This window comes from Alosa pseudoharengus, unplaced genomic scaffold (genome assembly GCF_046254945.1).
Source record: "Alosa pseudoharengus isolate Yale_2024_CS ecotype anadromous, Long Island Sound unplaced genomic scaffold, YU_APseudo_1.1 YU_APseudo_1.1_scf_17, whole genome shotgun sequence".
Taxonomy (NCBI): domain Eukaryota; kingdom Metazoa; phylum Chordata; class Actinopteri; order Clupeiformes; family Clupeidae; genus Alosa; species Alosa pseudoharengus.
The window spans coordinates 19,995,050-20,009,410 of NW_027468640.1; the positions used below are offsets into that span (position 1 = coordinate 19,995,050).

The 14,361-nt window shown below is 40.0% G+C and overlaps 1 protein-coding gene across 1 annotated transcript in view; it reads right to left on the minus strand.

The window, feature by feature from the left end:
* Positions 1–656: 656 nt before the first annotated feature.
* LOC143127049 (basement membrane-specific heparan sulfate proteoglycan core protein-like) overlaps positions 657–14,361 on the minus strand; it is a 33,222-nt gene continuing 19,517 nt past the window's right edge. The window contains exons 22-31 of the mRNA XM_076288351.1: positions 14,273–14,320; positions 13,917–13,967; positions 5,125–5,169; positions 4,649–4,813; positions 3,493–3,765; positions 2,225–2,491; positions 1,848–2,120; positions 1,339–1,611; positions 1,055–1,226; positions 657–833 (exon numbers count right to left, since the gene is read on the minus strand). Coding sequence (XP_076144466.1) covers positions 740–833; positions 1,055–1,226; positions 1,339–1,611; positions 1,848–2,120; positions 2,225–2,491; positions 3,493–3,765; positions 4,649–4,813; positions 5,125–5,169; positions 13,917–13,967; positions 14,273–14,320 — 1,661 coding nt within the window. The 3' untranslated portion in view covers positions 657–739. The remainder of the gene's footprint in view (positions 834–1,054; positions 1,227–1,338; positions 1,612–1,847; positions 2,121–2,224; positions 2,492–3,492; positions 3,766–4,648; positions 4,814–5,124; positions 5,170–13,916; positions 13,968–14,272; positions 14,321–14,361) is intronic.

The window sequence follows — 14,361 nt, forward strand, 5'->3', positions numbered from 1 at the left end:
GAAGTTTTAGGAGACACACCTAAGAGAGACACAAATCAGAATTGACAGTAGAGGACTATAAAACACAAACATACTCATAATAACTTGATATTCTAAGTAAACAAACTAACCTATGAACTTTATCTCAGCTGCATCACTATATTGAGTATAGAAGACTGGGTCTCCTCTCCCAGCTCTGCACCAGTACTGTCCTCCATCAGAGACTTTAACAGAGCTGATGCTGTAGGAGTTCCCATCAGTCTGGGCCACAGGATCAGAGGTCTGTGTGTCTCTGTACCAGTAGAACACCAAACCAGAGGAAACACCCAACTCACATCTCAGAGTCACTAAGTCTCCTGTGAGGAGCAGGTGGTCTGGACTTAATGTGAGTTTGGGCTTTGGTACTAAAGAGGAAGAAACAGTCATTGTCAACCACATCTCAACAAAATGACAGTCACACAGGACGTAAATACATACACGCATCCACACACAAATGTGTGCACACACACACACACACACACACACACACACACACACACACACACACACACACACACACACACACACGCACACACACACACACACACCTTTAACATCAAGAGTTGTTCTCCTGCTTGGTTGTGATGATGTGGGTCTGTGTCTCCTCTCCCCCTGACACCAGTACTGGCCCTTATGAGACTCAGCAGCTCCTCTGATGGTGAAGGTGTTTCCCTCAGACACTGGGGTTCTGCTGGACCCCTTATACCATTTATATGTCCAGTCACTGAGAGACTCTTTCACACACTTCAGAGTGACCGTCTCTCCAGTGAACACAGGACTCTGGGGCTCTACAGTCAGTGTAGCTAAAGGCAGCTCTGCAGAAGAACACATGGAGAGAATGAGGAGCAAAGGAGGATGAATGTGAACTGTAGGTACTGTTTAGATAATGCAAGACCTTGGTAACAATATAGTGGACATATCAATGCAATATTTTACTATAATATTTTAAACATGTATCATTACATGATTTAGACATGATACCTTTGCATATTATTTTCCTCTTAAGTTAGAGAGAACAATGGCATAAAAATATCACCTGGCTCTGTTGATGGTGAGGGTGTTACTGTTTGATTCAGAGGTTCTGATTGACCCGAGAATATTCCATTGATATGTCCAGCCACTTGAAGGCTTTATTGCACATGTCAGAGTGACTGTTTCTCCAGTGAACACATTACTGGGCTTTACTGTCAATGTAGGCACTGGAAAAGCTGTGTTGTGACAAACAAATTGTAAACATGTGTATGAATACAAGCTTTCAAGTAAATATATATATATATATATAATTATCATTTAGAATATAATTAGTGTAGTAGTATTCACCTCTTACACTGACAGAGACAGGAGTACTATGCTGGGAAGTCTTCGGTCTATTTTCTCTACTCCCTTCACATGTGAACTGGTACTGGCCAGCTTGGTCAGGGTGGGCAATGGTGATGGATTGACTATTCTGATTGGGAATGTTATCATTACCTCTGTACCAGTAATACCAATTCCAGTCTGTGTACTCTGCTATGTCACACCTCAGAGTGACCTCATCTCCAGGGTAGTATGGACCCTCAGGAGACTCTACAGTTACTGTAGCTGTGGGCAGAGCTGTGGAGGGCAATGTAATACACACACATTAGTTTACTGATTGACTACTACTGTGTAAGTCAAGGACCATTGAATGTATAAAGAGCCATATGACAGAAAGATACATCTTATCATGGTCCTCAATGAATGATCTGTCTCTACTCAAATTCCTACTATTCAGAATAGCACAACAAGATAAAATCAATCCTTCAACACCCTCTCACTCATACACACACACTCATGCATGCAAAAGTTACCTTTGACATCAATAGTTATTTTATTGCTTGTATGTGATGATGATGTGGGTCTGTCTCTCCTCTCCCCCTGACACCAGTACTGGCCCTTATGAGACTCAGCAGCTCCTCTGATGGTGAATGTGTTGGTGTCCCCCTGAGAAAGTACATCTCTGTCCCCGTCTTTATACCACTTATACTTCCAGACACCATCAGGCTCAATCTCACACTTCAGAGTGACGTCCTCTCCAGTGAACACAGTCTCTGGCTGCACACTCAGTGTAGGTGTAGGCAGGGCTATGGGGACACACACAACACTGATTAACAGCAGGCATCACATGAAAAAGGGGAGTTTTAATTGAATGTATGTTTATCTGGCATTTTCATCAGGCTGTATTCACCTGTGACACTGATAGAGACAGGTGTACTGCGCTGAGAATTCCTCGGCCGGTCTCCTCTCTGCCCTTTGCATGTGTGCTGGCCAGCATCATTAGAAAGAGAGATGGTGATGGTCTTCCTGTTCTGGTCGGGTATCTGCTTACCATCTTTAGACCAATAATACTGATCCCAGTCTCTGTTCTCTGCTATATCACACCTCAGAGTGACTTTCTCTCCAGGATAGAAGGGAGGCTGAGGAGACTCTACAGTTACTGTAGCTATAGGGAGATCTGCAGATGAGGTACAAACATAGGTATACACACACCATCATCAACACTACCACCTCTAATCCTTTCCTGGAATGAAAACATAAATGTTTCCCTGCTACTACCAGTCATTTACGGCCACTTATCTGAATTTAAGCTTAGTCCTTGACTAAAAGAAAACTTCAACGAAGATCTCCATTGAAAGAAACATTTTGGTCAAGGACTAGGCTTATCCCATACGGGAAAGAGGCCTTTAGAGCTGAGGTTCTTAAACTGGGGGTCAACCTGGTGTGGGGGGTTAGTCCCAGGAGAGGGAGGAGGAGGGGGCTGGGAGCATATTCAAGTTCAAAAGGTGAATAGCCTCAAAAGTAAAGGTGTTGACAGCCTATGAAATAAGAAATGTTCTGCCCCCGCCAAAGAGAGTGGGGTCAATTATTGGGGGGGGGTCACCAGACAAAATGTTTTAAGAGTCACTGCTTTAGAGTCTTTCATAGTAACACTCTTTAAATAGGTTGAGCTACCTATACTCTCATTAATGCGTAATAATCCAGTCACTAACCAATTTGTCTGCTGCAGCTCAATCTTGTTGCTGGAAGTTAGCCTATGGGGACTATTTTCAGGTGCTGCATGATATCATTGTGCTGCTGCGTCCATGGTACGTTCGCAATACTCCTTGATTATTATGCCGGAATGAGAATACTGTACAGTTCCATGTCAAATCAGCCTAGAAAATTTCACGTTTCATTTTCCGTTAGTCTTATTACACTTTCTAACTTGAGAGCAGACAAGCTTTAAATAGGAAACTGGAAATCTTAGTCACTTTTAAGCGTGATGCTAGCGGGCGAGTTGCTAATGGTCTAATCAGATTCAATGATCTATGCTAGGCTGGAGCTTAAAGTGGCAACAGCTGGAAGAACTTGAGAAAGGTAAAAGTCAATTGTGGGGGAGGTGGAAAATGAGTGTAATTCCCCAAATGGTGAAGTAAGAGCAAAGATACACAATACCTCATGCCAGATGTTACTCACCTTTAACAGCAAGATAAACATGTCCACTCATCAGTGATGACACAGCTCTGCCTCTCATCTCTCCCTGACACCAGTAATGACTCTCATCAGACTTGGCTGCTGCTGTGATGGTCAGTGTGCTGGTGTCAGGCTGAGAGAGATGACCACTGCTGGAGCCTTTAAACCACGTATACGTCCAGTCACTCTCAGACTGTATCTCACACTTCAGAGTGACTTTCTCTCCAACATACACAGAACTCTCTGGCTCTACGGTCACTCTAGCAGTGGGCAGGGCTATGGGAGGTAAAAAGTAGAATATGAATAAATACTCTTCAGAGTGACTTCCTCTCCAGTGAACACAGGAGTCTCTGGCTGCACACTCAGTGTAGGTGTAAGCAGGGCTATGGGGACACACACAACACTGATTAACAGCACACTCATCACAGGATAAAGGGGCCTGATGATTAACTTGATAACCAGTTTGTCATCCATCACACTCTTCAAATACAGGTGCATCAGCATCTCAAAAAAAAAATAGAATATAGTGGAAAGTCAATTTCCCTGAACAGACTGAGAGATTAAATGATCGGGAAATCATTGCCAGTATATTGACTTAATTATCTGATTAGAGCTCTCGGTATAGATAAATTCTTCATTCTAATATTTTGATTTTTGACATCATTCATTGCCAGTATATTGACTTAATTAGCTCATTAAAGCTCTTCTCAGGTTGACATTTTTTGTATGATAAATTCTTTATTCTAATATTTTGATATACTGGATTTTTGATTTCCATGAGCCGTAAATTGCAATAATCAAGATTATAATAATCAAGAATAAATCAACAAAAAGGCTTAAAATATTTCACATTTCTCTATTTGAAATATATAACTGGAAAAAAAATAAACTTTCTTGTTGTCATGACGTCGGCTGTGATGGTGTATGTGCTCTTGTCAGACACAGTAGCCTACATTATCAGACCTGCCTTTACACCACACATACTTCCAGTTCCTGTCAGACTGTCCTTCACACTTCAGAGTGACTCTCTCTCCAACATACACAGGACACCCCAGATATACAGTACACAGGCACTTACTGGAAATTCAACTGTCTTTTACTGCTAGCATATCCAGTGGAAGAAAATGATTATGGTTCACATTTAGGGACCAAAACTCACCAGACACTTGCAGTTTCACTCTCTCTCTCTCACTCCATTTGCTGACTTCTCTGTTATCTTTGAGACCCTGGCAGATGTAGTCATCACTATGGGACATGCAGAGGCTGTAGTGTGTATTCATTCTTGTCACTCCAGCCTTCTTGTGGGTAATTATATCTACCATCTCTTTGCCAGACAAACTTCCACCCTGACGTGTCCTGTCCCTCTATGCTGCATCTGAGAGTGACAGACTCTCCAGTGTAGAACTGTGTTTGGTCAGGATCCAGCACCAGAACAGCTTTGGAGGTCCCTTTGTAAATCACAGGAAATCACAGGAAATATTACATCCACCTTCATATGAAAATATGAAGGTGGATGTAGGTGATGTAAAGACATATAGTCTGATAACTGAATGAGTCTAGTCTGTGATGTGGGGGATAAGCTGTGTCTGGGATATTTCAACATATTAAAAATGACATGATCACATTCACTTTTACCTTCCCATGGTGCTGCATGTCCAGAGTAGGAACGCAAGATCAGCACTAGAACACAAAGACACACAGATCCAAGTTCATCAGAGTTCTCCACACAGTTTTCATTAAGATTCTGACACTCACCAATGATTTGTTATCTGAGATTTGCTGTTGGGTAAGAACAGAATCACCACTCAGGAGTACACTAACGCACAAGATCAAGTGAAACTATATTATGCTGTAGGGCAAATGTGCTTCATCATTATCTCCTCTCACCATGAGAGTCACCACTACCAACATCACTACGAACTCTACCTTTAAATGTTTTTAAGTGAAATAACAGTGACATTGATGTTGGTAGTGGTATATAAGTATAACAGTGACATTGATGTTGGTAGTGGTATAGTGGTATATAAGTATACTTATATACCACTACCAACATCAATGTTACTGTTATTTACCTGTACATTCTGTATGTTACTGCTTACAATATAACCCACGTTATCTTCAATCTTCAAAGTCACTTTTCAAGAGCAAAAAACAACAACCAGTAGAAAATGTTAAATTATTGTGCCGAGGCCCAGCACAACTACATTACACCACTGAGTAGCAACACCTAATCAGGCCCAGCACAACTACATGACACCACTGAGTAGCAACACCTAATCAGTCCCAGCACAACTACATTACACCACTGAGTAGCAACACCTAATCAGGCCCAGCACAACTACATTACACCACTGAGTAGCAACACCTAATCAGGCCCAGCACAACTACATTACACCACTGAGTAGCAACACCTAATCAGGCCCAGCACAACTACATTACACCACTGAGTAGCAACACCTAATCAGGCCCAGCACAACTACATTACACCACTGAGTAGCAACACCTAATCAGGCCCAGCACAACTACATTACACCACTGAGTAGCAACACCTAATCAGGCCCAGCACAACTACATTACACCACTGAGTAGCAACACCTCATCAGGCCCAGCACAACTACATTACACCACTGAGTAGCAACACCTAATCAGGCCCAGCACAACTACATTACACCACTGAGTAGCAACACCTAATCAGGCCCAGCACAACTACATTACACCACTGAGTAGCAACACCTAATCAGGCCCAGCACAACTACATTACACCACTTAGTAGCAACACCTAATCAGGCCCAGCACAACTACATTACACCACTGAGTAGCAACACCTAATCAGGCCCAGCACAACTACATTACACCACTGAGTAGTAACACCTAATAGACTATAAGCCGTACTCTTCATTAAAGGATGTGTTGATTCTCACCACTAGAATGTGCTGCTCTACTGACATACTCAAAAGAGGCTCCCCTCCTCAATCAGGGACACAGGAGCAGGACTTTCACAACTCATCAGACTAGTGAAGGTGTGCTGGATTATCTAATGATTTCCTGCAAAAGTGTTGAAATCAACATATAATGTTTGGTGTTTCCTAACATTGTTATTTTTTGGGCCAACAGTATTTGCAGCTACATTGTCGTTTTAATCATTTTGAGACTTCTGTTTAATAACAACCTGCCTTTTGTTTAGTAGCACAACAAATGATTACAGGGAAAAAACAGCAGCAAAGCTATCAGGCATTTAGGCATGACATTTTCAGATATCATCAAGTCAAACATATTTTCCTCAAATTAATCGTTCATGCATTTCGTTATATCTGCAGACAACACAGATACAAAACAGAACATATCCAAGTGCACAGACATCCACAAATCGTTGTGCTCATTCATAAACATGGTGGTCTAAGTACATATTTGACAAATAGCTTTGTTCTGAGATCATACATGATGTAGTTATAAATTATACCTAAATATTCACACACATAGTAAAGAAAGCAACAGAGAAGCAACTTTCAGAACACACACACACACACACAAACACACACACACACACACGCGCGCGCACGCACGCGCACACACACACACACACACACACACACACACACACACACACACACACGCACACGCACACGCACACACACACAAACACGCACACACACACACACACACACACACACACACACACACGTTCACACAGAGAGAGAGAGAGAGAGAGAGAGAAAGAGAGAGAGAGAGAGAGAGAGAGAGATAGAGAGGCATAACTCACCAAGCAGCAGGCCCACAGGAGAGAGCTTCATGCTGTGTACTGTCCGGTTTCTGATCAACTGAGATGGTAGAGTGTGATGAGAGAGAAAGACACAAAAAAGACAAACCACACCTCCCCCACAGAGAACAGGGGAGGAGTAGTGGTGGAGCGAGAGAGAGTTTATCTTTCTTGTTTATCACAAGCAAACCAAAAATGTCACAAGGGCCACGTCAACAAGAAGAACAAGTTGTCCCCTTAAATAATAGCAAATTCATAGTTAGTTCTCACCAGAATAACACAGTTAAAGTATCTGTACCATTTGCATCAAATCACTAATAACACATCAAAAGCACGTTCAAACATGGCAACCCAAGTCACTTTTGGCACAAATACATGTGTGCTTGTGTGTGGTGGTGGATTGTATGGGTGGGTGTGTAGGTGGGTGTAAGGCAGAATAACTGAGACAGGCAGGCAGTCAGGCAAAAGTGGGGCTGCAGAAAAGGATACACATAAAATGTCTTGATAGATTGATTAATAAATTGATCAATTCATTCATACATGAATTCTTTTGTATTGTTTACTTCACTGATGTTTAGTTAGATGGTTAACAAGCCGAAATACATACCAACGACAAAATACCAACTATTCCTTGTTCTCCTGAGTGACTGTCAGTCTCTAAAAGTCTATTTTTTCTGTAGAAGCCATTCAGAACAAGAAAATACAGAGAGCAGACAGGCATCCATGAATGTGAATCATAGAGAGAGTCAATGTTATTATTAAGGGTCAAAAAATAGAGGGGGTCATATCACATACATAGATGCAATTAGTTTCTCATTATTGGTATTTTGCTCTTTTTCATTTTTGCAATTGTCATTCTATATTACTTTTATCACATAAAAAAGAAGGAAAAAACTTGCTAGATCTGTTTAATATTATGCATTAGTTCACCATATATAATTGGCATGGTTAACTACAAGAAAACAAATGCATCTGAGATATAGAGATGGTTGTCGTTTTTAAATGTCATGCATACAGTATGTGGTGTATGTGTGCTACATTCCGTACAAACCCGCTTCTGTGAATGAGGAAGCAGCAGCCAGAGATGTTCTGAGAGCTGACCCATGTTCAGCTAAAAGCCACAGTCTTCAAAAATAAACTTGTTGGTTGCACAAGTGTGAACCTTTATAAGTCTCTTTTCTCACACATATTTTGTGGTTTAAGTGTTGTTTTTTCATTGGCTCGGTTTTTAGTATCACTTGTTAAACATTTGAGCATCAACCAGCTTGTATTTTAGGAACACCTCATTATTTTGTACAAGGAGTGTCGTAACTGATAATAATATCAGTGGTCATATGAACAATAAGGCCTCGAAAACTGCATACAGTTTAACAGTATAAATTATTTAGTGTTGATCAAACTTCCTTTAATATTTGAAGTTTCTGTGCAGTATAAAGTATTCAATTCATTAACTATGTCTATTTGCCATGGCTATTTTGCCATAACTATATTTTGATGCATATTTTCTGTTATATTGTGTTGTTCAGTAAATGTTCACTGTACTACCATCTGCACATGTGCATTAGAGAGGAAATGGTTGGTGAGGCCCTCCTACACACAGCTCACAGCCTACAGAGGAAACCAGACCAGAACCACAATCTCTCACCTCCTCTTGCACAGCAATAGACACGTAGAAACACAAAGAAAAGGTAGAAAAGGTAGAAAACAAGTGAACGAGCAACAGATGAAGAAACAACAAACAAACAGCAATAGGGTATAAAAAGAGACAGAGGGGAGGAGAGTAACAGGCAGATTGGGGCAGATGATTGTGAAACACTGAAACCAATGAAGACCCAGATAGTGACTAATTCAACACCACGGACAGCACCCACATGTGGCTCAGTGTTTCATTGTGTTTCTCACGCTGACTATAAATAGCCCTGAAACGTCTTGTCATGAGTGATGTCAGCCTTGGGGTCGTTGCGATGGGTTGAGTTGATACAGATAATCATCTTGGGCTAATACTTTTTTTTATGCCAGGTCTTTTCTCAGTTCTCTTCTAAATGCTGTGCATATCCAAATAAGGTAGCACATGGTTCTGGCTATGGTGAGAACTGACTGTGGAGACAATATCCAACCATGCATCTGTAATAATCTACACTAATGCACATTCTGCACATGTCCTTATTCCATTTTGTGTGTAAATGCCTGCTTCTGTGAATGAGAAACTGTGCCAATTTTAAGTTTCACTGGTATATTACTTACAGATCCTTGGCACATTAAGAACGAAAGAAATAAATGACATTCTGGTACTTTTTTAGGTGGTTCTCACATGCCAGGTCTTTTCTCAGTTCTCTTCTACGTGCTGTACATATCCAAATGGTTCTAGCTGTGGTGAGAACTGACTGTGGCGACCATATTCTACATCTGTAATAATCTATAATAATTTACATTCTGTTTTAGAGTCCTTATGCCATTTTGTGTGTGTGACTGCGTCTGTGAATGAGAAATTGTGCCAATTTTAAGCTTCACTGGTTTATTATAATACTTTCAGATTACTTCCTTGGCACATTAAGAATGAAATAAATAAAGAACATGTTGTTACGGCCTGGCTCAAAGGCCATAACCAGAACAAAGGAGGACAAGTATAGAAAGGTCAACTTTTACCTATTTATTTTACAAAAACTAATCAAAACGAGCGAAAATGTCCACGTCATTATATGGAGTCAGTATGCAGCGTAGTGCGTGAGTGCGATATGGACTGAGAGGTGAAATGCGTGGATGCTAAAAACAAACAAAAAAAACTCACCTATCCAAAAAACCCAAGAAGGCCCAAAAAACAGCAGCAGGGGAAACCCCCGTGCCCTTTATTCACCGGCCAGTTAGCACCAACAGGTGTGCTGGCCATGCTCACCCCGCCAATACCTGAGACAACCAGCAGAAAAAGCGCAAGCAGACGGACTAAGCAGGGACGTCACCATGTGAATTCTGGTATGGAGCTGAGTGTGTTATTTAACTGTAATGTTGTCATGTGTTAAATTCTGTAGCCTGCTTCTGTGAATGAGGAAACAGAAGCCAGAGAAGCCAGTGTTGGTGACAGAGTTATGAGCCTTGCATTTGTGGTTTAGGTGTTGTTTAATGCCTTGGTTAAATTTGAAAAGGTTTGAGATGAAATTACCGGTATACACATTATAAATAAATAAATATAAATAAATAAAATACATTATTATAAAATATAAATAAATAAAATACATTATTTTTGGTGGTTCAGAGCAGTGCACCACTGGTGATCACTAGTGAACAAGGCCACAAAAAGTGTCTGCGGTTCAAAAGTATAAATTATTTGGCCTTGAATCATACACTTGAATTTACGTTTTTTCTTAGTGGCTAAAACACTAAACCCATTGGCTGAAGAAAGTTTTCAGTTGCTTGAACTCATTAAGCTAATTGTTCAGTCTGTTGTCAATACCTTAAACCATTTCACATGGTACAGTAAAACACAATTTGCAGACCTCACTTACAATTTTTAGCAAAACTTTGAACACATTCTCATTCTCAAAACACATTCTGCACTCTAATGCACATGCATCCATACTGGTAAACACAAGTGTCAAAAATGAAATAGAAATAGACATACATGTGTCATTGATTAAACAGAACCACTCAAAACTGATTTCACTTGTTTCAAATGATGTGACAAAACCAATATAAGCCAGTTCAGAGAGCAAACAGGTTGTTGAAGGTGGGAATGAGAATGGATAGAAGAAACTATGTGAGAGGACGAGCACGAGTGCATACAGCATGTGAGGTGGGGGACGAGGAGGAAGGGGAGGATGGCAAGAAAGAGGATTTTTATTGGACACTGTAGTACAGTGCATTGTAGGCTGTATACTGTACAATACTGTAAACAAATCGTATGGCCCTGAACATTGTGCTTTCCATTTGTTCACAGTACTGACTGCTCAATAGATTTTGAGTGGTTGCAAGTTCATATCAACAAAGAACAAGAATCAAAGGACAAGTTTGTGAGATGCAGGGTACTGTAAAAATAGGGGTACAAGGCGGAAGAACAAAAAAATGCAAAGAGCAAAGCAAAGTAGTAATTTCTACTTGATGTTTTCGCAAATGACGGAAAAATATGAATTTTGCTTTTAGATTTAAAATGTACTTCTCCCTGAGAACTATATGTTTTGAATAATGTGTTTTCTATTTTTTGGTGTATTGTTTACTGACTGCTTGATAGTGTATATCATTTTGATCACTTTGTTTATGGTTTGAGAGGAGTGTTTGGTTTTGGGTGCAGGTAAAACTGTTTTGAGGCAAAAGTTTCATTTTGAGCACAGGTAAAGCTGTTTTGAGCCGAAAGTTTCATTTTGCAAGAGGAGTCAGAGGTTTTGTAAATAGTGCTTGAAGCTGAGGTTTTGTATTTAATGTTTAAAGAAAATGGAGCAAGGTTTCAGAAATTGTGTTTTAGGAATTGAGAAAAACTGTAAAATATCAGTGCAATATAATGTATTGTTTATATCTAATTGACATTGCAGAGTGAAGAAAGAGAATTAATGATGAATGAGACATGGAGAGCATGTGAGTGAGTGAGTGAGTGAGTGTGCGAGTGAGTGAGTGAGTGAGTGGGCGAGTGAGTGAGTGAGTGAGTGAGTGAGTGGGTGCGTGAGTGAGTGATTTTTGTGAGTATTGTGGAATACTGAACCCCATGAGCACCCAGCTACCAAACAATTCAGCACCTCGGACAGCTCCCACACATGGACCACAACTTTTTTTTTTTAAAAACTACTTTTATCTGTCCTGTTTGAGCTTGGAATACACATTTCCATCAGTCCACATCCAGCATGGGGAGGTTTAAAGACAATTATAACCTTTTTTAGAATGGCAGTGAATATTTCAGTCCAAAATCCAAATTCAGTCCAGTCAGAACTTTGGGGTCTTAACTGAAAGCTGTCGCCTCTCCCTCCATCACCCAACCTGTTTTCTGCTGACCTTGAGCTGACTAACTATAGTGGCCGGGGGCTCCTGAGTTATTTTGGTCCCCTGCCAACACACATGCACATGTTTCCCACCCGTACTCATACTTCTCAACACTCTCAAAAATAGGGGTGCGGTTGGGGTACATATTTGTTCTTTTAGGTACAACTTTTGACCCTTTACCTTATAGGGAACACAATGGAGCCACTAAAGTACTAATATGTACCATTGCGGGATCATTAATGTACCTTTACTAAATACACTCACAAATAAGGGACCATATTTGTACTGAAGGGACAAAAAGTCCATGGCCTGTCAAAATTTGTTGGGGGAGGAGATTCGAGAGCAACCGTTATTTCCTTAACTCTGTCTCACTCACCAAGTAATGGAGCAACTTAGAGGAGCTTGGTGCACCAGTGTGTACCTAAGCCAGTACAAATGTTTGTCGCTGGTGCAGTACTCTTTTGAAGAACAATAATGTACCCATGCTTGCAGGTACTTTTTTGTACCCTAGCCATCTGTACCCATCAACGTACACTTGTGTACCTGCAATGACTGAAATGTACCTGTATATGTCATTACCGCACACTCTAAAAAATGCAAATACCAGTGTGTACCAAAGTCGGTACAAATGCTTGTCGCTGGGGCAGTACCCTTTTAAAGAACAATAATGTACCCATGAATGCAGGTACTTTTTTGTACCCATCAAGGTACTAATCTGTACTTTAAGAGTACCACCCCACACAATAAAAAATAAAGGTTAGGGATTATGGGTAAATGTTACTTTCTTGTTTGCCTTGGGGTTCCAGGTTGTTGGTTTTAGGATGAGGTCACAAAGTGTTACTTGTCATCATTCTCTTGCATGTCAGTTCTTTGGACTGTAAACATGTCCAAAAAAGGAGATGAATTATTTTAACTGTGTTGAGACAACTGACTGATGCATCTATCATTGTGCATGTTCCTCAAATGTTGTCTTCTGTCTAAGGATGAACTGCAGATGTATTCAGTCAGTATCATAGACTCTATATTATACAGTCTATGGTTAGTATCATAACAGACATAGTGTCAGTATTTTATGTGAATACATGAGGCTAACGAAACAAGGAATTATTCACTTTTTATTATTTTCAATACACAAAACATGTTATGAAATTAAACAGAAATATATGGATATATTTTAAATTAAATGTAACTGTGTAATTTTTTTTATTTAAGACCAAAACTCACCACTTAAACACATGTAATACAATAATTAAAGACAGAAAATCTACATGAGATAAAGTAACCTTGTAAAAACGTATGAAAATAAAAATACTGAGCAATATTTCAACTAGATGTACTGCAGAGCGGTACAAAATATGACCGCCGCCCAGTCCAGCACATTTTTTTCCACAAAAATAAATCACGCAGAAAGGCCTATATGATTCTAACTGTCTCACTAAATTGCATTATCCACACTCAATTCTCACTGTTATCTGCTAGACAACAAGTACCAAAACATGATTAGTTCATAGATTTCACATGTAAAATTCATTTTATACAACCCCACCCCCATCTTGCCTGTTCATAATTCTGAGAAATTCTTGAATTGTGTGCATGTGTGCGTGTACATGTTCATGTTTGTGTGTGTGTGTGTGTGTGTGTGTGTGTGTGTGTGTGTGCGTGTGCCTGCGTCCATATCTCTCTCTCATTCTCTAAGTTACATATTTTTAATGTTCTGAAGTATCAGGGAGATCCACATCGTCATATCCCTCCTCATCATCTACACAGGAAGACAGAGATAAGGAGGAAGGTCACCATCAACTCATACTTTGTTTTACACAAATACTTTGTATTAATACATGCTTTCCTTTAGTGAGATTTTTCACTGGCAGGTCCATGACTGGTGTACAGTATATGGTAGCTTTATGTATTTAAGACAAACACATACCAGCAGGAATATTAAAAACAATCCCCTTGATTGAAATTGTATATGCAGTTTTTTTCAGTTGTTACTGGTTATGGAACTAATCTGCATTATATGTACAAATCTGTACAAACCAAAATAACTTGTTTTACTCTCCTTACCTGGAGAGTTCTTGGATGATTTAATTGTTTCATAAACATCTGTAGCACCTGTTTTTAGATAGAATTGATTTAGAAAAGGTAACTCCAAA